The following is a 25,061-nucleotide window of genomic DNA, read 5'->3' on the forward strand; positions in this document are numbered from 1 at the left end:
GGCCAATTAGATTTGACCAGCTATGCCAGGGCCCTGAAGATTTAGAGATAAAATGTCTACAACTAGTATTAAAAATGACCTAGTTTATTAAGAAAACCCATTAAAGTATTTCAAAAACAAAGTCTGGTCTGATAATTTTATGCTATGAAAAGGAATCCTTCTTTTAAGTGGCTATAAAAATTATTATGCAACATCAAAAAATATAAAATCTATTTTTGTCTGAACTGCATTTGCTCCTTAAATGAAGATCATCCTGAAGGAGGCAACTGAGATTTAGAAAAAATATTTACAATAAAGCCATAACCTCATGCACATTAGCTAAGTAAGGCTAAAAGGAAATAGCAAATAAAATTATAGAAATTTACCTTTTTTTTTAAAAAAAAGAAAAAGGTATAGGGATAACTCCCATTAACACTGATTTAAATAGGAATGATAAAATTTATGAGTGGGTGTAAAAGCAGAAGATTTACAGGCTAACTATTGAACATGATACTGTTTTGCTAGACAACACCATAAGATGGATGAGCTGTAACAGTGACTTGGTTTAACTAAAAAGCAGCTGCTCTCTCAAGTATGCGGTCTCTCCAAACAATGTTAAATGCTCTGATTCACTGATTAAATATGAAATGTTTCCACTCCGAAATTCACACATGATATTTATGTGGAGGATGTACTCAGAATTATGACACTGTGATGACAGGCAGAGACAGTGTGAGCCCCGGAGTGGCCGCTCAGTGCAGAGGAGACTGCCCACTGTGGGTCTGCACATCACCTCCCCACCACCAAGAGGGTAGCCCTGACCACACGTCCTACTGCTGGGGGTTATACACAGGGCAGTCATAAATCATCACTGCAATATTTATAACTTCTTGCCTTGAACCAGAACCAATTAAAAACACACTTGGAAAACATGTTCTCTAACATCCTCTTTAAAATATCTATATGGATCAACTTTATTGAAAGTGAATAAACAGAGATAATGTGGCAAAAAGAAATTTTCCCAATATTAAACCCTTGATGATACTTTTAAATTCACTATAAGGAAAAGAATCCACCAGTAGTAGGTAGCTACTTATTTTTGCTGAGTGTCCTCTGCTTTTCTGCATGCTCCACAATCTTTTCTTCCACATAAAGCCCCTTCCGCTTTCGTACCGCGTTCATGTACTTCCGGGCTTGGTTCTCAGAGTCAGCCTTCTCCCCAAAGTGCAAGTATTCCTCCTCAGTAGTTGGCACCCAGAAGGGGTCACTGGGAATGATCTTATAAAAGAAGATGACAGAATGTGCAAGGTTAGGCATTTTTAATTTCAAACCTTATTCACTGAGCTCCCCAATTTATATAGTCTTAGCTAATGAAAAAAAGTTAGGCAATGAACAGCTAAGCTTGCTAGGAATGGTAATAAGTATGAAGAATCGGCAGGGTGTGGTGGCTCACGCCTGTAATCCTAGCACTTTGGGAGCCAAGGCAGGTGGATTGCCTGAGCTCAGAAGTTCGAGACCAGCCTGGACAACATGGTGAAACCCCGTCTCTACTAAAATACAACAACAACAACAACAACAACAACAAAAATTAGCTGGGTGGGGCAGCATGTGCCTGTAGTCCCTGCTACTAGGGAGGCTGAGGCAGAAGAATCACTTGAACCCGGGAGGCAGAGGTTGCAGTGAGCTGAGATCATGCCACTGCACTCCAGCCTGGGCGACAGAGTGAGGCTCCAACTTAAAAAGAAAAAAAAAAAGTATGAAGAATCATGGGAGGTGTGAACAAATGGAAGTAGATTCAACAAAACTTGTAACATACATTATTATTCTTTGCTCATAGCGCCAGTTCATAACACTAAGGAAGAAAGAAAACTATTAATTTTTCATAATATAATTTTAAAAAGCTTTCATTTTTGCTAGGATATATCTGAATGTTAAGTCTTTGCCATCAATATTTTGCCTTTGTCCTCAATCTCAACAAAGATCAACACATGTAACTACACTCTTTTTATTATTACATATTTTTTTTATTTAAGAGACAGAGTTCTGCTCTGTTGCCCAGGCTGGAGGGCAGTGGTGCAATCATACTCACTGTAGCCTCAATCTCCTGGGCTCAAGTGATCCTCCTCCCTTGACCTCCCAAGCAGCTAGGATTACAGGTGCATGCCACCATGCCCAGCTAATTTTTAATTTTTTTTCTGGAGGTGGTGGGTGCATGACATTATGAATGGGAAAAATGCAGCAAAATGTTTATTTAAAATGTTCAAGTTTGGGGGAGGCCGAGGCAGGTGGATCATCTGAGGTCAGGAGTTTGAGACCAGCCTGACCAACATGGAGAAACCCTGTCTCTACTAAAAATACAAAAAATTAGCCAGGCTTGATGGTGCATGCCTGTAATCCCAGCTACTTGGGAGGCTGAGGCAGGAGAATCTCTTGAACCCAGGAGGTGGAGGTTGTGGTGAGCCGAGATCACACCATTGCACTCCAGCCTGGGCAACAAGAGTGAAACTCTGTCTCAAAAGAAAAAAAAAAAGTTCAATTTTATGTTGTATGAATTTCACCTCAGTACATTATTTTTAAAAAGACAGACTTAAAGAAATTTCCCTGAATACAGAATATGGCACAGAGAGATGGAGATTAAAAAAAAAGTCTCAAAGGAAAGTCAAGAGCCATCAAGTATGTATAGGGTATATCTAACAGGAGTTCTAAAACCAAAAAACAGAGAACAGGATGAGAGTCTTCAGATGGAAAAACCTCACTGAGTCTGGACCAAGATAATAAAATAATCCACCCCTTGTGACAGTGTTGAAATGCTGGAAATCTGTGGGCACCTGCATCTCCTGAGGCTCGATTCTGACCCACTAGACACTATAGAATGGGAGGTGTGAACCACAACTGTGCTTCTTGCTCTTGAACAAAGGTTGGAAACAAAGCAGCTGCCTGTGTCCTGGTGCTGAGGCAGGTACAGAGAAAATCAGAGAGAAAAGCCAGATCTAGAGAAGAACATGAATCAGACCAACGAGACGCTTCGCATCAGCAACAGCAGTTGCCGGGACACAATGAAGTCCTTCAGAGTGCTAAGGAGCCTCAGTGTGAGCCTACATGTCTTTATCTAGTTAAATAAACCATTATCAGCGAACCAAAAAAAGCCTCTGTTGGACAGACTTTAAAACATATTACCTCTCATGGACACTCAACAAAAGAACTAGAAATATCCTTTCAAAAAAGAGTCCCCGGAAGGAAAGGGCAGACAGTAGAAGTGAGAGCAGCCAGGGGGGCACAGAGGCATTATCAGCACTAGAGTAATAATTCTGGTGGGTGACAGCAAGTCTAAGGAGTGTCTTGAAGTGGGAGCCCAGTTAGAGGTTGGGCAACAAGGGGCAGAAAAGGAGACAAGGTCCAGGAATTGGGTGGGGGGGGGGGTGGGTAGGCAGAGTGGCAGACAAGGGCGAATGGATGGAATTTAGACGAGAAACTGCAGTTAAGAAGGAGTGGGGAGGAAGCTCAGTCCTGTGGACTTGGTCATCTGAGGGGGTTCTTCTGGGTCAGAGGGTTTGTGCTATAATTTTGTGGGCACAACAGTCCCAGAGACTCAATTCTGATTCACTAGCCACTGGGCCTAGGATAGAAAGGCTCATTCCAGATCATTCACCAGCAAACAATGTCAACACGATACCAGCAGGGCTGAGTCAGTATGGGCTCAGGGCCTGGGCAGGAGGAACGGAGGGAAAGTGGCTGCCACTCAAAACAGCCTGACTGGTCAAAAGCCACCCACCCAGGGTGAGGGTAGGTGTAGCTATGTAGGGGGAGCATGAGGGAGCCTGTGGTGATGGAACAATTCTGTATCTTGATTACATAAAGCTACATATGTAATACACTTCTATAGCACTACAGACACACAAACTCCCATGAATATACAGAGCAGAAGAAAGGGAGCCTGCATCTTTGATGGTGTCCCTGAGCCATGGTACCAGCCCTACTTGCTTAAACAATTACTATTCTGGCATTATGGTTCTTGCGGCTGAAAACACTCATAATCTATCAACTGATACAGGGTTGTTGTGAAGACTGAAGAAGATATTATATGAAAGTCATATGGTAAAGCACCTGGCATATCCTAGATTTGTCTGGCTCCAAAGCCTGCCCTTTGCCATGTTTGCAGACTGCCATGAAGACTGAGTTTATCCAAACATAAATTGCACAATGGTACTAGCTAAGTCAAGTGCATATATTATAACTGGTGAAACCTGAACAAGTGCTATGGGTGTATCAATGTCAATGTACTGTAAGAGATGTTAACATTGGGGAAGGAGGGGTGAATGGCACACAGGACCTCCTTGTACATATTTTTTGGTAACTTCCTATGGAAAAAAACTATTGCAATTTTTTTAACAAATTCTTTTTAAGACACCCGGCCACAAGTTATAATTCTCTTTTGTCTGGAGGTAAAATTCTCAACATTCATAAGAAACACAAACTGTTTTCAGAATTGGTTATTCTGCTTTGCTGGTGTGAGGACAGGGTGAGAGGGGTGGTGTCTGTTTCCTCATATGCGAGGAAACAGGCAGAGAGACTGCAATGAGCGAGAAGAACCAAGTGAGTCTGTGTGGAATCAAACCCAGAGAGTGAGGAGTCGGGGGCTGGCACTTCACTGAATCAGGAGCAGGCACTGAGGCCAGAGTTAACGTGGTGTGAGGGTCAACTGCACTGGCTCTGGAGCCAGGCAGTCTCCCTTCAATGCCAGTTCCCTACTTGCTTAGCTGTGCGATCTTGGGCAGCTTATTTCGAACCATTTATACCTGGGTTCTTCTATTTGTAAGGATGGAATGTTAAAAGTCCCAATATCATATGACTGTATGAAGACATCTTCACTACTCCTGCATCTGTGTGGACAGCCTGAAGCCACTTGCCTCAACATACCCAACAAACTCTGAGAACAGGGGAGATGGAGTAACACTCGAGTGCTCGAGGCTGGTTTTGAATTTCCTTAGTGGAGCAAAGACAAGGCTACCCTTTTATGGTTGTCCAGCTTGTGCTCTACAGAAAGGACCCTCCAGGCCACAGAGAGGGGCTTGATATCAAACTGAAGAAAAAGGTGCTTTTTTTTTTTTCCTCACTGCCTCACCCAGAATTCATCGGCCTAGAGTGAGAATGTATTTTTGCAATTCAACAGCCTGAAGGGGATGCCATTTTCTAATCATAAGAAGGCACCCAAGTGCAAACTGTTGCCCTAGGCATTAAGGGAAAAGAAAGCCTAGAAGGAAAAAGCTCTGGGTGCTCCATTTCAATTTTTTGCCCAGTTTTCACGATGATTACTGCTGGCAGGTGGAAAATACCATGTCCAAAATAAGCTTGTTTGGTGCTATTGTAATCACTTCACCCGGTATGAACTTTAGCCCACCCCTCAGGGTAATCTCAGTAATAAGCGATGAATCTTGAGGTTATGCTGACATACATGTACAACAGCACTGGTTGGTAATATTTTTTCTTTCTGTGTCTGTTATTAGCTCCTTTTCTTCCTTTTTCATAGAAGGGTAAAACATAGAAAGAGAAATTATGAGATTGCTGACTTCAAAGGTTTCCTCATGGAAAAATGCCTGTAATTTTATTTTCTCTATTTTTTGAAGCACTTTCTCTCAAAAGCTCTTGATTGTAAATTATATGGTGTGGTAGAATACAAATGAAAAGAAGTGCCTTGGAGTGAGAAGCCATATCTCAACAACTGTGTTATTTCTAAACCTAACTATGGGGGAAAAACCAAGACAGCCAAAATATATCAGATCAATGACATTTAATTATAATGTAGTTTTTAAGATTTCAAAGATTTGAAGCTTTTGGGAACAGGACCACGACAGGTGGCAAGGACATGGCAGAAGGATGGTACAAAACTGGGGCAAAACTTTTCTTGAGAATATTTTTCTCTCAAGTTATTTATTTAAGAGACTTATTTTTAATAACGAGATGTAGCTAAGCCAGAAAGTAATATTTTTTTAAAAAAGTATTACATGTATAAGATCAATTTTAAGATTTTTTTTTTTTAATTTCTGAAGGATAAAGGAGACGGACAACCATCAAGGCTTTCAGGTAACAAAAACTGCCTATTTGGTAAAATCTTGCTGTTTTTATACTAGTTGTCCCTAAATATCTGTTCTCTACCTTTCTTTGGTAATAGATATTTCAGGTAGGCATATAGCCACCTAGAGTCCGAAGGTGGGGGCATACTTTTCCTATAAAGAGCCAGACAGTAAATATCTTAGACTTTGCAGGCCATATATTATTTCTATCATAGCTACTTTACTCTGCTTAAAAGCAGCCATAGAAAATACATACATGATTGGGTACAGCTGTATTCCAACAAATTTTATTTATCAAAACAGACAATAGGCCATAGACCTAAAGACTACATTTCCCAGCCTCCTTCTTAGGTGGGGCCTTGTTAGATGTGGTCAGATGACTGGTTTTGGGCATTGGCATGAGGGTGAAGTGATGTGTGCAAGATTCAGTTTGTGTCCTTAAAGGGAAGGAGTATATCTTACTCTTCCTCATCCCTATTCTTATTGGCCGGAATGCAGATGTGATGCGGGAGGTAGAACGGCCACTTTGGACAATCAGTGGGAGCTAAGTGTTGAGAAAGGCAGCAAGCCAGAATGGGCCTGGGCTCCTACCACAGTGAGTCACATGTCAGCCCTAGTCTGCCTCCTTAGACTCAAAAGAGAAATAATCTCTGCCTTATTTGAGCCACTATATTTTGGGATCCCTTTATTAGAGCAGTCTTACCTGCTTCCTAACTAATATATCTGACAACTAAGAAATGAAGGGAACTTTATACATTTTTCTAAAAAAAAAAAAGCTTTATAAAAATCACTTTTGAGGATAAGACTGTCAAATGATGAGATTTTAAAACAAAAAATTGAATATACGAATTCAAATGAATCATTCTTCCAATAATGATGCCATTACAACAGCTCTGAATGCCTATTTGGGATCTGCATTTACAGACAATCCCAGTGATTACTTAACCTACATCCTCTTTGTTCTGATCAAACATACTATAACCCAGTTTTATGCACAAGTGTTAATCAAGGCCATCTTCATGAGATGGATGACTTCTCATCTCTAAGATATTCAGAAGCATGACTTGTGAATTCTGAAGGCAGTTTGCAGCAACAGTAACGCCAATGAAGAAAGCATTCTTCGTCTCAAGGTCATTAGGTTGAAGTGGACTGAATCTCTCTGGTTCTAAATATCATTTAGCTGTATTGCTCTGTAATCACACATCTGGTCACTAAAACCTGTGGTAGAGGATGCTGTAATGATTTTTTCATTAGAACCATCAGTAATACATTTGCACTACAGACATAGTTCTATTTTTCAGGCACTGCCTTTTAAAACCCATCCCTTATATTTCTTACTTGGTTTGTGTTCTTATGTAAAAGTTGAATGCCAAAAACCAAAACCAAAACTAAAAAGCTAGAATTTTGGATAAATGAGAAATTACTACCCACAAGCACAGGAATTAAAAAATAAATGTTTGGGGGGTACTGTTTTCTACATAATGAAATTCAGCAATATCTCATCAGATATAAGCCAGCAAAGCCATCAAAACACCATTAAGTTTTCAGAGAAATATGCAAAAGTCAAGAAAAGATTCATAGTAAATTACTGTTAAAACCTAGAGTTTGTACTGACCAAAAAAATGTAACCTAAATCATAGCATTAACCTTGGTTCTGTCAAGCATTAAGAATGTGATTTTTTTTTTTTTTAAAGGAAAAGCAGACACAATGGCTTGCTCTGGGCTAGCAACTTCACTTGCATCAATTTAGATGATATGAACCTGCTGAATTAAAATCAAATTTGCCCTGTCCAAAGTCAATTTTTCTAAAGTGCCACCCTTCTTTACTTCACTGATTCACTTGATTATAAATTTCATTTTAAAAAGAAAATTCTCCCTCAACTATTCTCATTTTCCATTCTCTTCTAAATTTAAACTCTTCTTAAAGTGTTCTGGAAAAATGGACCCATTAGGCTAAAGAAAGTGAGAAAGATAACAGCTTAGCATTGAAGCTAAATCATGAGTTTTGCTGAAATAGAGTTTAAGAAAAAAAAACCATGGATTATCTGTGTGAAGCCCTGTGCAATGAATGCCACACCGCTGAGAGCAAGCCAAAATGAATGTGGTGTAGACTCAAGAACGAACCACAAGGAAACAATCTTCGCATCAGCAAGGGCTGGTCAGCCACAATGTCAGGCACTAGGTTAGATATTTGACCTAGGGGTGAAGAAAACTCAGGGAGGGTCCATGATTTGTCCAAATAAATAGAAGAATATTTGAAACCAGGACTCTCTGACTCCAAAGTCAATGGTTCTTCCATTACCTTACAAGCCTCCATGGTAAAAGGGAATAATGTGAAGTTATTTCAATTCCCTGTAAACAATAACAACAAAAACTGCTTTCTTAAAACAATCTTTCTACTTATATCCTTGAGTTTACAATTTGATTCCTGACCTTAGGCTTTTTCTTGAAAAGTAAATTGTTTTTTGCACATGCCCTGCAGTTTGCTTTTACCAGCCTTTTCTCATGCGGCACCTTCTGATTGAGCGTCCTTCTTCTTAGCTGGTTAATGTCTACTTTTCCTTTACAGATATGTTCAGGACGGCTGGTCTGACCTTATCTTTGCCACTTGTTATTCTTTTTTCTCTGACTTAACAATGTGTTCACAATCTTTCCTTCTCTCCTCAGCAATGTGGATCTGTTAAGTTTTCCTTTCTGATTACAGATAAGGTTTGCCTTTTCACCTACCTTTACCTACACTGACAATGAAGGGTTCTGAGTAGCCATTTCGTTCCGTTCTCATTCCACAACACCTGAAAGCCACAGAAACCTCGAATCTCCATAATGGGGACTGAAGAATATACAATACATAATAATTTAAAGCTACCCCTTGCAAGAAGTGTAACTGTTCCCCTCTAATTACTGGAGATATTTTTTTTCCCCTAGAAGAAAATATTCTTAAAATTTCACATTCAAAAGGTCTGTGATTTTCTTTTAAAAATCTAAAATATATATTTGGATGAAAAAAGGATTAAATTTTCAGCATCTTAAATTTTATATTGAATAAAAAGGACAAATGAGAGAGAGAGAGAGAGAGAGTGTGTGTGTGTGTGTGTGTGTTTATTATAAACCACAGATGATCTCAGGCTCATTCAATCTGGATGAAAAAGCCATTTGCTTTCTCCTGTCCATTTGACTGAGTTGAGCCATAGGAAGGCCAAATGGCATGATCTGTGTTGTTTGCTACTCTTGGCCTCCTCGGTAGGGAATGTATCCATAGATGAGAAGGAAGGAATGAATGGGAACTTGGATTTTTACCTCCCAATGGCTGAATACTAGTTGTGGGCTGGCCAGGCCACTTGTCCTCTTCCTGATTTCATCAGCAAAACCAAAGCTTTCAGCAACAGGCAGCACAGCCTTGATGATGAACATGTCTGTCCCTTCTTTCATTTCTTCTTGAAGTACCCGACCTTCTCTCTTTGACAAGACAGCATAGACTCGACCTGTAAAACCATAAATCTTTTAAAATCATGGATCAGTCATATGGCTTGAGCCACACCAAGACATGATTACCCATATACTCTGTAACAATCCATAAATGATTAAATTTGTTCTCAATAATGTTGATTTACAAAAGCAAGGAACACTTTTTAAGTGTTTATTTAAAAAGCATGAGATTTATAGAAAAATTGGAAACAAAAAATAACAAAAAGTTAAATCACCCCAAACTACACTGCTCATAGACAAACTCCACAAAACAGCATGAGAAGAAGATTTGTAAAAGGACCTTTCAATGCAGTTTCACCTATAAGCTATCTTTGGGTCTGAAATCCAATGAGATGAGTGACTGGGCTTCATAAATATTAAAATATTTTAATAATTTTGAGACCTTATTGACATGGCAATGATAATTAAGATGGCATAGGCTATTTGGGCTTAGTAGGCAAGCAACTGGCATTTTTATACCAAAAATTAAAACCACACACATAAATATTTGTTCATAGTTTTCTTAAACTGGTAATATTTAAGTGGTATGAGTATTAAGTGTTTTATTCCCCTGAAAACTGATAGGTTTGGAATCTTTAAGGTCTGGTAACAATTTCTAGTGCCACAGCACAACAATTCCACTAGCAAATTCTCTTGGATGACTCTTTCAATTCGTCTTTAGGCACAATTCTGCCTCACACTCAGGAGGGAAACATCTTCCCCTCTGACTGGTGTTCTGTATGAGTGTCTCTGGGTATGCAATGTATCCTTTCAACAAGTAAGGAGAACAGACCCTGCAAAGAATAGAGATACATTGAAAATCACAGACAATCATGAAGGACTTGCTGTAACCAGCAGATACTCTCTTTAAAGCCTTCTCTTTCATCTGCTGACTAAAAAATAATTTTAGTTACATAAGTGATCTATTGCATATATTATCCTTAAACATTTACAACACTGCTGCTAAGCAGGGCTAAAGTATCCTTTGACCACCATTGAGTCCTGGACCCTTCTCTCCTAACTGCCAAGGTGATGAGTCTGGAGTGTCTGCTACCCACTTACCTTTATTTATTTATTTTTTAAACTAGAAACTGATGACACAAAGCCAAAATGTCTGACTTCCAAACTTTTCTCTCTGATTCAGATTTCCCCCTAGTGGCGGTTATTAGGAACGGAAATAGGAAACATGGCAGAAAATCTATTGTGTCACAATGCCTCAAGGAAAAAACCTAAACTAAAATCTCTGATGAGCCTTCACCATGTTTAGGTTTAGCTTAAAAACAAATTAACACTCCATTCGTAATGAAAGGCACCCCCTTTCCTCTTGTCTACTTCCCCAGCTAGCTACTACATTCTCTCCTTCCTTGCTTCCTCACATCTCTTAAACAGGTAGCTTCTCATTTCTTCACTATGTGCTCTTTCTTTAACATCTAGCTCTCCTGGTTGCTTCAGGAAACTGCTTCCTTGAAATTTCACAATAATTTTCATATTCCTAACCTAAATGCTTTTTTCCCCAATTTTCATTCTCTGTGATTTCTCTGTGGTATTTGAAGCTACTGATTAATGTCTACTCTGCCGACTGTCTCCAATCTTAGTATTATTCTCCTTACACTCCTGGCCTTCTGACCATCATTCTCTTTATTTCAGTATCTCCTGAACTTCTTCTTATGAGTATTCTTTGAGGCTTCATACTCTTTGAACAAACTCTCCACTCAGCGAGACAATTAATTTATAATTTGTGTGGTTTAAATTAACTAATTTTATGCTTGGGACTCCTAAGGCCATCTCTAAGCCAGGCCTCTCCTTGGATCTCCAATACCACTTTACAATGGATGCCAGGGCATCTCTGCTGTGGAAGCCAACTTCCTTTCAAATTTAACATGTCTAAGAATATATTATCTACTTCAAAAGGCAACTCCATTCTCCCCATTCCAACTATTTCCCCCTGTCATTCATACCAGAAACCTCATAGTTACAGAATCACACAACAGTGGGGTAAAAGGAAACTTGAGGGTCAAGAAGTTCTACTAAAGTAGCTGTTTAAGCTCTCCTTGTATACTCTAAAACTCATTTTCTCCCAGGGTAGCCCATTCCATCTTTGGATAACTGTAACAGCTGACAATTCTTGAGTCCCAAATATGTTCCCCTGAAGTTTCTGACCATCAGTCCTAGTTTTTATCACATGGGACAAGTTTAATCCCTCTCCCACAAATTACCCTGTAAGCTACTCAAAGACAGCTATCTCATGTTCACTTTTCCAGGCCAATCTTGCTGTGACTAGACCTGTATTTCCTGTTTTATCGTGGCCACTCTCCTACTTGAACTACTATGATTTATTTACATCCCTCTTGGTATTTGGTACCCGGAAATGAAAAACAATACTTCAAGTATAGTCTGAAAAGGTCCCAAAACAGCAGAATGATTATTATTTTCATTAGTGATCCCTTTTAGTTATATATTATTTGTCTGAGATATATAGAAAAGAAATCTTACCATAACACCTAACATGTGTGAACTAGTAATCTTTACTCCCCTATCTCATTCGAAGAAATGTTTTAAGGGCCAGGAGAGCGGTGGCTCATGCCTATAATCCCAGCACTCTGGGAGGCCAAGGCAGGCGGATCACTTGAGGTCAAGAGTTCGAGACCAGCCTGGCCAATATGGTCTCCACATCGCCACTAACACTACAAAAATTAGTTGGGCATGGTGCTGCGTGCCTATAATCCCAGCTACTCCAGAGGCTGAGGCAGGAGAATCGCTTGGAGGAGAACTTGGGAGGTGGAGATTGCAGTGAGCTGAGATCGTGCCACTGCACTCCAACCTGGGCAATAGAGTGAGACTCGGTCTCCAAAAAAAAACAAAAAACAAAAAAGAAACGTTTGAAGGTAGTTTATGGAAGTAAATACAAAACAATAAAACAACAGAATAAAACAATAAAACAAAAGAATGAGGAAAGTGGGGCAAACAGACCACGAATAAGGGGCCAGTGGGGACAAGCTGCCTGACTGCTGCTGCATGGGTCATGCCAGCAGGCTTAGATCAATAATTGTAATTGAAACTGAATATAGTTAACATGTAATTTTGATCCATTCAATTTTAATTCCATGAAAACTATATGTTGATACTGGGGCATAGTTATGGATCACCAAGCATAGGAAAATACTATTATAAAACCTTCCAAACACACTTGGTTCTCATGATAGGTGTGTTCAATGCTTGGATGCATTCAAAGACCCTAAATGTGCCATTGTCATCACTGAGAAATTAACACAGCCATATCAATAAGAATTTCTGATCATGTGGCTCTTGACTGCAAATACTTTCATACCCTTTCCACTGGATATCTGTTCCATCATGATCACTCATTTGTTCAGTCACTTAAATAAAGATCAGAGTTGGTTGAGTACAGCGGCTCATCACTGTAATACTAGCACTTTGGGAGGCAGAGGTGGGAGGAACGCTTGAGACCAGCCTAGGTAACAAAACAAGACCCTGTCTCTAAAAAAATTTAAAAATTAGCCAGGTGTAGTGGTGTGCAACTGCAGTCCTAGCTACTTGGGGGACTAAGGCAGGAGGATCATCTGAGCTCAGGAGTTGGAGGCTGCAGTGGACTATGATTGTGCCACTGTACTCCAGCCTGGGTGACTGGGCAGGACCCTGTGGGAGGGAGGGATGGAGGCAGGAAGGAAGTGAAAGAAGGAGGTACCAGAGTACCCTACTGTATGAAAGGAACCAGGGAAGAGGAATTCATCAAGGAAAAAACCAGCAACAAAAAGGTTAATCAATTAAAACAGTTTTGATCAGTGCTCAACCGTTAATGACTACACTATAAATATCTCAGCCTGTATTCAAGGCAGTAACCCACCCCTTCAGCTTCTCTAACTGCCAGATTCTGGAGTACACAGGGCACAGCCTCTCCAAGCCAAGGTATATCACTCACTGTCCACAGGCAAAACCATTTGAGGTTTTGCCAACTCTAAGCTCACAGTTTCTTCAACCTAGAATACTCTTAGTCCAACCCTATAGTCAAATCCTTTTCATCATTCAAGGCCTATTCAAAAATTACTTGTTCCATGAAGTCTTCTCTAATACCCAAGCTCAAAAAAGTCTCTTTACCATTTGGGTGAACATTATCTGTTCTTTTATGGCCCTATGGATTCTCATATATACATTTTCTTCTTCCATAATATTAAGATTAACCTGTACATTCTACAGTCTTGAAAGCTAGAAGTTTGGTGATTAAAGGTATGTTGTTTTTTTCAGAATTTAGGAAAGGGAGTAGTTGTCCACAGCAATGTTTTCTTTAACAGTAAACAATCAGGAAACAATGCAAATTTCCAATTTCAGAATAATAAGTAAACTGTATCATATCCTATTGATAAGATTACACGCAGAGGTTAAAATGAAAATTATGAATTCTAAGTAGCCAAATGAAAGCATGCCTATAAAATAAATAATAAACCTAAAAAGCAAAATATTACATTATTTCTATCATAAGGTTACAGTTATGCAAAATGTACTATTATGGACAAGGGTTGTAAAAGAAAATGGGAAATAAAGTTGGATTCCAAGGAGAAAGAGCGTTCTTTCACCTTGTGATTTGTTATTGTTGGTAACACTTATGTACTAACTTTAATTAAAAACACACGCACAAATAAATTGGTAGGTACTTATTCTTATATACCAGGTCACACTAACCTCTTCCTTTTGTCACAGAGCTATAAGACTGCTGAATCAGGCCAACGTGGTTGACAGGATACAGATGGGCTTCAATCAAATAGGAGATAAAGCATGCTGCAGACACAGTGGGGAACGTAGGCTGGTTGCTACTATATAGATAGATCAGCTACAAGTTTATAGATAATTGATGTTAACACGTCAAACCCACTGTGGAAAGATGTCCTTAGTGAGTCTGCTAGCACCTCTTACTATTATAATCAGTGACTTAAAAAAGAAGGCACAATGATCAAATCCAAAGTTGACATGAAGTTGGCTGGAAACAAATACTGTGACACAGTCAAGATAACTGGGCAAGGACCCCAATTTTTTTTATTTTTTAGATAGAGGGTCTTGTTATGTTCCCACAGCTAGATTTGAATTCCTGGGCTCAAGCGATCTCCTGCCTCAGCCACGCAGCTGGGACTATAGGCATACGCTCGCACGCCTGGCTAGGACTTGAAATGCAAATTGTGTTAAACCAACCAAGTGTCCAGGATTTGAGAGGTCAAGCTGTTGGAGACCAGCCTGGGCAACATGGTGAGACTCCGTCTCCACAAACATTAAAAAGTTAGCAGGGCATGGTGGCATGCCTGTGCTTCCTGGAGGCTGAGGTGGGAGGAGCGCTTTGAGCCTAGGAGGTTGAGGCTGTGGCAGTGAGTCATGTTTGCGCCACTGTACTCCAGCCTGGGTGACAGAGTGAGACCCTGTCTCCAAAACAAAAAAAAAAAAGGAAGGTCATGCTGAACAGCAGTTCCTATAAAACCAACTAGAAATGAGTTTACTTTAGGCTTAATAGTAGTCTTCAATGTGCTATGGTACAAAGAAAGCCAACTTAATACTAAGTTGCTGAATACAAAATTATTCCATCAATCAAAGCCCATTTCAAAGTACCATGACTTTCAAGAGACCTACTGTTTCAAATTTTGCTAATCCCAATTTCTCATAAAGCTTCCCTAGAAAACCATGTTTGTGCACTAAATAATATTGTATTTTACTAATTATTTTATATAATTAAGCTTTGTCACCTTAAGTTATGTCTCAAAGCAGGAATCACGTTTAACACAGTATTGGCACATGCAGCTCATTAAATCTTTGTTGAATTGAATTACAAAATGCTGAGGAAATGTAAAAAGAACCCTAAGTATAGAATAAGAAAAGGTTTAAAGGCCAGGCAGGTGGCTCATGCCTGTAATCACAGCACTTTGGGAGGCCAAGGAGGGAGGATCATGAGGTCAGGAGATGGAGACCATCCTGGCCAACAGGGTGAAACCCTGTCTCTACTAAAAATACAAAAATTAGCTGGGCGTGGTGGTGCGCACCTGTAGTCCCAGCTACTCTGGAAGTTAAGGCAGGAGAATTACTTGAACCCGGGAAGCAGAGGTTGCAGTGAGCCAGGATCGTGCCACTGTACTCCAGCTGGGCGACAGAGCAAGACTCCAACTCAAAAAAGAAAAAAAAAAAAGGAAACAGAGAGGCTGGGCACGGTGGCTCACGCCTGTAATACCAGCACTTTGGGAGGCCGAGGCGGGTTGATAACTTGAGGTCCGGAGTTTGAAACCAGCCTGACCAACACGGAGAAACCCCATCTCTACTAAAAATATAAAATTAGCCGGGCGTGGTGGCACATGCCTGTAATCCCAGCTACTAGGAAGGGTGAGGCAGGAGAATAGCTTGAACCGGGAAGGTGGAGGTTGTGGTGAGCTGAGATTGCACCATTGCACTCCAGCCTGGGCAACAAGAGCGAAACTCTGTCTCAAAAAAACAACAACAACAAAAAAAAGTAAACAGTGACACTTATAAAGAATGTTTCTGATACGTTAAAGTACATGTGTTCCAACAATATTGGCATTTATTCCTATGTGTAAAAATAAAAGATTAAAACTATCTCATATACTCCATAAATACACCTACTACATACCTATAAAAATTAAAATTATTTTAAAATAAAAATTTAATAAATAAAAGGAAGAACTACAATAATCACAGCTGTAATTAAAACTCTTAACGAGGCTGGGCACGGTGGCTCATGCCTGTAATCCCAGCACTTTGGGAGGCCAAGCTGGGTGGATTACCTGAGGTCAGGAGTTCAAGACCAGCCTGGCCAACAAGGTGAAACCCCCATCTCTACTAAAAATACAAAAAAATAGCCGGGCGTGGTGGCGGGTGCCTGTAATCCCAGCTACTTGGGAGGCTGAGCCAGGAGAATTGCTTGAACCCCGGGGGGGCAGAGGTTGCAGTGAGCCAAGATCGTGCCATTGCTCTCCAGCCTGGGCAACAAGAGCGAAACTCCATCTCAAAAAACCAAAAAAAAAAAAAAAAAAAAAAAAAAAAATACCCCAAAAAACTCTTAACTAGTACTGTCTAACAAAAAGAAATATTTTTAAAATGTGAGGTTATTACCAAAGATTTTTTAAAAATGAAGAGCCAAAAAAAAAGATTAACAGATTAGAAGGAAAAAATACAAAAAGAATTCAATGACAAGCAGGTAAAACCTCAGCAATAATCAAGCTCATTAGAGGGAAATTTCATGAGTAAAAAATGATAATAAACCACATCTTTAGAAAAGTGGATTTTAAAAGTATAGAAGGACATTTTCCTGAAATTATTTCCCCAGATAAAATGATTTTGAGATTATTTTCCTACAAAATTTCCCATTTTGACCATATGCAAGTCTATCCATTTATAGGATTTCTTGTTTTAATAATCTATGTAGAAAAAACTAACTTTTAAAAAAAGACTAAGGAAATTCATTTTGCTAAATAAAAAAGACCTGAAATCAACTTGTGCCGATTCTTGGAGAATCAAAACAACAGTCAGCAAAGTCTGAAGTCTTCTCAGAAGATCTCTAAATATCCAGACAGGAAGCAAAAGGCCTTAGGAACACAGTTCTTTTCATTTCTTTCCAATTGAAGGTGTTGATTTAGAAAGAAAAAGGAAAACACAAGTGAACAGCTGACTGCATTGATAGACCCTGGACACTAGAAATTGGTTATCAATATAAAAGAGTCCCTCAAAAGCAAAGAGAAAACAGGCTTCAGAGGACATTCTCCAGTCTAAGCAAGAGGACTTCAAATCAATTCGAGGAAAAAAAAAAAAAAAAGCCAGACTGACTCTGAATGTAACTCCTTTTAAGGCAGCGGATGTGGTAGTTGGTTGGTCTCAGGGGCAAAGTATTAAGAAAGTTGACCAGTGACAATGGTAGAGACTGCATACCAACCCACATACACACAGTTGCCGCACACAGGGTAAATAAATGGGGCTTCATAGAGGGCAGTGAGGCCCAATACAGTGACATTTGTACCTGGGTGAGGAAAGTCAAAATGATCCTTTGCTCCAGAGAGAGAAGGTGACAAAGAACCCTGAGGATTAAAATATATATTTCTTCCTGGAAAGTGGCAGAACTGACTGATGGCCAAGTGGGGAGTGCCAGGATAAAAATATAAGGATAGGATGACAAATGATATTTTGAGGTATTATCCTAGGGTGGCCTGGTCACATGCCGTGTCCAGGTGGTGATTTTCTAATAGAAATGAGAAAATGAACACAGAGGGGTGACTCAACAGGGGTGACTCAACACTATGCTAGGAATTCAGTCTGATAAACACCAACAGCTGATTCTGGCTTCACGTGTTGTGCTGAAAATTCATCTTCCCAGAAAACAAAGGACAAATGCCACTCCAAATGAATAATGTAGAAGAGATGGCAATCTGGGGAGAAAACAGGTGCTCCCATTATTTTGGGAGGAAATACATGTTCCCATTATCTTGAGAGCACGGATAGGCACAGACCTATGCGGGCCCTGGACTTCAGAAAGGATCATTTTGGCCAGATGTGGTGACTCACGCCTGTAATCCCAGCATTTTGGGAGGCCGAGGCGGGCGGATCACTTGAGGCCAGGAGTTTGAGAGCAGCCTGGCTAAAACAGCAAAACCCCATCTCTACTAAAAATAACAACAACAACAAAAAAATTAGCTGGGCGTGGTGGTGCACGCGTGTAATCCCAGCTACTTGGGAGGCTGAGTCAGGAGAATTGCTTGAACCTGGGAGAAGAAGGCTGCAGTGAGCTGAGATTGTGCCACTGCAGTCCAGCTGGGGCAATAGTGAAAAAAAAAAAAAAAAAAAGAAAGATATCGTTTCAAACACATAGAGGGACAGGAAAAAAAATACAACTAACACACACCATAGGTTCTAGGATAACAGACCCTAAAATAACATTCCTTTGCAGAGTAATGAGAGTCTAAAAGAAATCAATCATGAATGATCTCAATGACAGAAGGAAGAAAGCCCCTCCTCAACCCCTATTTTAAGAGGACATGCACAGTAGAAGGAAGAAGAGGATACCAACTCAGGTGGATCAGTAGCATGTCCAAGATGCTCAAAATCAAAACAAGCTGAGTGTATGTACCAAAGTAAAAGAGCTAAAGACAGTGCAAAGAGCTTTTTCCAATACTGGTTGAATATCTCTTCTCCAAAATGAGTGGGACCAGAAGTGTTTTACATTTTTTATTTTTTTAGATTTTGGCATATTTGTATTATATACTGTTTGAGCATCCCAAATTAAAAAATAAAGGCTGGGCAGGGTGGGATTACGCCTGTAATCCCAGCACTTTGGGAGGCTGAGGCAGGTGGATCATGAGGTCAGGAGTTCGAGACCAACCTGGCCAACATAGTGAAATGCCGTCTCTACTAAAAATATAAAAATTAGCCAGGTGTGGTGGCATGCGCCTGTAGTCCCAGCTATTCGGAAGGCTGAGGTGGGAGAATTGCTTGAACCCAGGAGGTGGAGGTTGCAGTGAGCTGAGACCATGCCATTGCACTCCAGCCTAGGTGACAGAGTGAGAATCCATCTCAAAAAAAAAAAAAAAAGTTTCAAATTTTAGATGATTTGGGATTTTGGATTTTCAGATTTGGGATACTCAACCTATACTTTCAAAATAAGGAGACATGTCTTGTCTACAACTTATAGAAACTAGTATCATGTTACAGAGGATAGCAAGAAAATAGGGGTTCGCAATACCTATGTTACCTATCATTCTCTTCAGTGAGGAGAATGGTGAACAAACTATAGCAAGTGGAACAAGTTGAAGTGGGAGAACACTGAAGTTCACGGTAGCTCAGCAGTTGATGACTAAGTGCTTGGCCTTCTTAAATGAGTTCAAGTCTCCAGGACCAGAATTATATCTCACCATAATAAGAGAATTTGCCCTTTTGAGAAATTATGAATAGTAAGGTAGGTGCCAGACTACAGGAAAAAGGTAAATAATGACTAAACTTTTTGAGGATATAAACACTGTGTTTCATAAATTGCAGACTAGAAAGCCATATGCTAATTTTCTGTAGAATTTTAAGGAAACATTATAGACATTTGTACATGTTTATACAAGTATGAGGTAAATCTTGGGAGACAACATGGACTTTCTAATACAAAATACTAACCTAAGCTTTTTTTTTCCTAACATGATTGGTAAGCTGATAATTGGGGGACTGTTATAGATGTAAAGGACCGTAACTTCATCAAAACATTTGATTTTCTACCTGTTGAGTTTTATTTCTCATCAGACAAGGACACATGAAAAAAATGAATAAGAAATCAATGTGTTAAGATGGTGGTGATGTGACTTCTTTTTCTTGCCATTAAAATTTTTCTCCTGTTTACTGTTGTAATGCTAATTATGTTATATAACTTAAGAAAAAAATTAAGTGTATAGACTCAGTACTCATACACAAATAAATATAGGAGTTCATACAACTACATAATTTCTACAGTCTAGTCAATTACCAAAAATTTGGATTCTGCTTTTTGGGGAACAGAGTGGGAAAACATAACTTTTTTTTGAAAAAAAAGAAATAGGGTTGATCTTGAATTCTCATATGAATTAATGAGAAGACGTAATTGTTAAATTTCATTAAAAGAAGAATGTTGTATTTCATGTAGGAGGTAACAGTGTAGACACAGACATGTTCTCTACTGGTTGGAGGGTATGTGAGGTGCTATGTTCAAATATAGTTGCTTTAAGAGGGATGCTGACCAAATAAATTATGTCCAAAAGACAGCAACTGAAATGGTGAAAGGATACAGAAATCCTAACAGAAAAACAGGTGAAGGATTTGGAGTTTTTCTACTGGATACAAAACTAGAAAACTAATGATTTCCTTCAAATACATAAAAGAGTTGTTGCGTGGAAGAGAGATGAATGGTGGTACAGATGATTGGAAACTAGCAGGTGACAGACATTTTGCTCAATATAGAAAAAAACACCATTAAACCACGAAGCTGGCTGTGCACTGGCAATCAACAGAAGTATTCAAATAGTGGTGGTATAAGCATTTGTCGGGGTAGGAGAGGCTGGAGAAAAGCTCTTAGGTCTTCTTCAAAGATTTGAGGGATTAAGATTTGATTTTAACTCTTACTTCCGCCTTCTTAAGAAAGTTCTCAATGAAAATGAAAAATATCATCTGAGAATAGTCTAGATTGGTGTTTCCCAAACAAATCTACAAATTCCATGGCTGTTAATAGGCATGCTATATTCAAATAAGGTTGAGAAGCACTGTATATGACATGCTGTATTTGGAGATTTGATTCACAATGCATACTGGCCTTAACTCAGCTATTTTTCAAATGCTGCTAATGACGCTCAGTTTCACAAAAACCTTAATGTGATGGAAGCCTAAATTTCTTTTGGAAAAAAAAAAAAACTTAGATTTCTGCTTTCAGGAATTAATCAGCAAAAGAACCTTCCTAAAAAGAATGTAATTAACCACATATTGACTCAAAGGGCCTCAGGGTTAGAGGAAACTTAATAATTTGGCCGATTCTCTCATCCAGGGCTCAATCCTCCTTTATATTCTCTTCACTACTGAAACAGTTCCATGATCTCGAGAGAATAAGAGAACTACTGTGTGCCAGGTGCTGTTCTGGGCACTGTATTTAAAAAAATTGTGTTATTTTAATCTTCACAATCTGTATGAATTATTATCCCCTTTCTTTACCTATGTAAAGAAACTAAGTCTCAGTGAACTAATACCAGTGAAAAGTCCAAAGAGCTACTAAGTGCCAGGGCTTCATGTCTCCTGGGATCTTAAAGGTTGCTTCTCCCAAAGAGAGAAAAATCAGGAATAGGATTTGATATAATGGTTAGCAGTGAATAAAGCCCCAAATAATTTTCTTTCTAAGAACCCAGAATTCACAAAAGCCCTTTTGTGTTAGGAGTACAAGAATGTTGCCTTATTCTTTGATCATTTTCAGAACAACTTTGGTTACCCAGACTGATATGCTTATTTGCTTGAGATAAAATATGGCACAGGTTTGGACGGTAACACATATGAGCAGTTTAAACCTCATTTAGCAGACTTCTCATTACAGAAAGGATTCTATTTGTTGCAAAAGAAAAGATCTTTAGTAGTCATGTTTTTCCCCTCTCAAGATTTTAATACTTAAGATATCTGGCTTTCAAAGATCTTAGTTTGTTAGTAAATCAGAAGATGGTACAGCTTCTGCAAAACATACTAAACGAGTTTAAGATTTTTGGGTCTGCCAGGTGCAGTGGCTCACGCCTGTAATCCCAGAACTTTGGGAGGCCAAAGTGGGTGGATCACTTGAACTCGGGAGTTCGAGACCAACCTGGGCAACGTTGCAAAACTCAGTCTCTACAAAAAACACAAAAAAACTTAGCTGCACATGGTGGTGTGTGCCTGTAGTCACAACTACTTGAGAGGCTGAGGTGAGAGGATTGCTTGAGCCTGGTAGGCAGAGGTTGCAGTGAGCCGAGATTGTGCCACTGCACTCCAGCTGGGGCGACAGAATGAGACCCTGTCTCAAAAACAAGATTTTGAGTCAAGGAGACTTCACTGTTATTCAGGGCATTTCTCACTATCTTTACCTTTTCTTCCTTACCGAGAACATCACCAGTGGCCATGATGTCACATGTGTACATAGCTGCCATCAGGCGCTGAGGTTTCACTTGCAGTGCATAGCGACATGCTTCTTTCATGGTGGCAATTAGCTGTCCTGAGAAAGGTCCGTAGCAGTCAGTGAGTGGAGATTCTCCTTTCTGTGATGTCCTCTTCTCAAAGCCCTCAGAGCAGCCATCTTGTAGCTCTTGGTTTTCATTTCCACCAGAACAGGTTTCATTTTCCTCCTGTCCCTCTTTTGCCAGATCACTTGCTCCTTGTTCCTCAAATTTACTTAGGTCCCATTTTTCCAGAACAAAACAGACACCCATGAGAGGCTCCTCACACATGGGGCCAGAGAGGGTTGCTAGTTGGAAGCCACTCACAATGCTATTGCCCAAATCTCGGTATCTACTGGCTTCTTTTGAAGCTTTGTCAGCTGGACCTGTCCATACTGAGTTCTGAAAATCTTCACTTTTATTGACTAGTATGTTGGGCCCACATTTTCTTGGGCCAAATGACCAGATTTGGTCAACAATGTTCCTCCATCTTCTCCCTGTTAGGTGTTGCTCCAGTTTTCCTTTGAATTCCCAAATTTTCTCTTGGGTCTTCTGATGAATCATGTGAGTATTTTCGCCCTCATTCAAAGAGGATGTCAACTGCTCCATAGAACGAATCAAATCACTATTTTCTTCCAGAATCTGGGTGACTTCTTCTGGAAGGGGCATGGCTCGAACACTGAGCGTGGCAAGTTTATTGGGAGTTGTTATGGTGATTAGCCCATCAGAGTCAACTTGGATTCCTTCAGGGATTTTGCTTTGATCTTCTTTCATTTGGTGTATGACTGCAACTTTTTGCTGTTTGCCTATTTCTTCATTGACCATGTCAACTTTTGGGGGTTTTGTGATTGTTTCTCTGAATGGAATAATAGGTTCAGATACACTGATATGAATCTTTGCAAACCTACAGACAAATTCAAGAGAAATAACAGAAGGTTAAAATCAAAATAGCATCAAAGCTCCTGTGTAGAAATTACTACACAGTGGAGATTCTGTAAAAACATAGGAACATAAAAATTATCTTACTATGAAAGATCTGCAATTTACATTATATCACAATTCAAAAACTGCTTTCTTTCTGATTGAAAAGACTACTTCTCATGGGAATATACCTCCAGGGAAATCCTTGCATGTACTGGAATTTCACTCTTTTTTTTTTTCATTTTCAAGATATATAAACCACCCATTTAGATAAGAATGTTTTGAGCAGAAAATAAATGTTTTAATATGTGAAATATGAATGCTTTAAAACAGTATTTGCCCATCTAAGAGTGTGGAGAAGAAAAGCTCAATGATTAAAACTCTAAATAGACATAGAATCACAGAACCTCAGGATAGCTAGTCAAATCTTCACAATGTATTTGGCTTTGATAATGAGGCTTATAGCAAGGCTAGCATGATCCATGAGTTTGTCTAGAGCAGCACTTTCCAAAAGAACTTTCTGCAATGGTGGAAATGTTCTATATGTTTATTATGATTGCTGAGCCCTTGAAATGTGGCTAGTACAGCTGAATAAATTTTTAATTTTATTTAAATTTAAATAGACACATACAGCTACTAAGCATTTGAAATGCGGCTAGTATGACTGAGGAACTAAATTTTTAATTGTATTTGATTTTAAACAGCTGCATGTGGGTAGAAGCTACTCTTCTGGACATCATAGGTCTTGAGCCCCAGTCTGCCACCAAGTTCAGAAAGCCCCTTTTCCCACATAATATCAAGTTTGATATTGTTGTATATTGTATATTTACAATCTTTTTGTATATTCACAGGATATACAACAAGATGGACCCGACATTGTATGTTTTTAAAACTACTTTGATATTCAAACCTGACAAAGACAGTATACATACACAAAACTGTAGTTCAATCTTACCTAAGAATTCAGATATAAAATCTAAGATAAAATAACACAAACTATGGATATGCAGGTATGTGCATTAAAAAAAAAACTTATTATGTATGAGGCACTGTGTTAAGTGTTTTACATGTAGTATTTCTTTAGTAGGCACTAGTACTATCTAATTTTGTAGAAGAGAAAACCAGATAAGAAAGATTAAGTAACTTCTCCAAATAGTCTGTAAGTGAAGAAGCTAGGATTCAAATTTAGGTCTGACTTCAGAATTCACACTCTCAGTCATTATGCTATACTGAAAAATGAAGTTACTCAGTACATTAAAGGAATAATTTACTACAACACTATGAAGTTTGTATTATAGGTTACATGAAAATTAATTTGTATTAGATCTGTTAAAATAATACCACATTAAAAATGTCAAATAATCTATGTAGCCACTTTTAAATATGCTAAATTGGCATTCAATAAGATTCAATACCTATTCTTGATTTTAAGAAAAAAGCCACTTAAAAATCTTAGGAATAAGAAAATATTTCTAAAATTATCATTACATAGAGAAAAATATGCTCATATACTTAGAACACTCAAGAAAATCAACGGCAAAGCTTCTGAAACTACGAGAGAGAACACATCTACAACACTGCCCTCTTATTCCTGTAACATAGTCAAAAGAGCTATGAGCCACTTTAGTCCTTCTAATTCCTGAGGCTCCCAAGAAGTCTCCTGTAGTAATCATTTATATGATTAATTAAAACCACTCCAAGCTGTGGAAGGAAGTGTGTGATGGTTGCCACACTCACAAAGCACCTCAGGACCAAAGGTTCTTTAAGTCCTAGCAATGCAGAGCTTGTGATGACACTAAAAAAAGTGCGGTAGGCTCAGGCTACATCATGGCAATTTCCTGTGGCTTCCTGCTCTGATTATTACTACCTTGAGATCTGGATGCTAAGAATTCTGACAGTTTCTCTGGCCTGGAGACAATATAGTCTCCTTGTCTCCCATTCCTGGACATAATCCATT

At 39.1% G+C, this 25,061-nt stretch overlaps 1 protein-coding gene across 4 annotated transcripts in view; it reads right to left on the bottom strand.

Moving 5' to 3' along the window:
• Positions 1–928: 928 nt before the first annotated feature.
• Positions 929–25,061, bottom strand: part of EFL1 (elongation factor like GTPase 1) — a 132,597-nt gene continuing 108,464 nt past the window's right edge. For 3 of the 4 annotated variants that reach the window (XM_034939286.2, XM_034939287.3, XM_055098262.2), the window contains 3 exons: positions 22,129–23,087; positions 9,348–9,532; positions 929–1,257 (listed from right to left, as the gene is read on the bottom strand). In XM_034939286.2, coding sequence (XP_034795177.1) covers positions 1,069–1,257; positions 9,348–9,532; positions 22,129–23,087 — 1,333 coding nt within the window. In that variant the 3' untranslated portion in view covers positions 929–1,068. Of the gene's footprint in view, positions 1,258–9,347; positions 9,533–22,114; positions 23,088–25,061 lie in introns of those variants that run through there. The other variant, XM_055098261.2, reaches the window with a different exon arrangement.

Source organism: Pan paniscus, chromosome 16 (assembly GCF_029289425.2).
Source record: "Pan paniscus chromosome 16, NHGRI_mPanPan1-v2.0_pri, whole genome shotgun sequence".
Taxonomy (NCBI): Eukaryota; Metazoa; Chordata; class Mammalia; order Primates; family Hominidae; genus Pan; species Pan paniscus.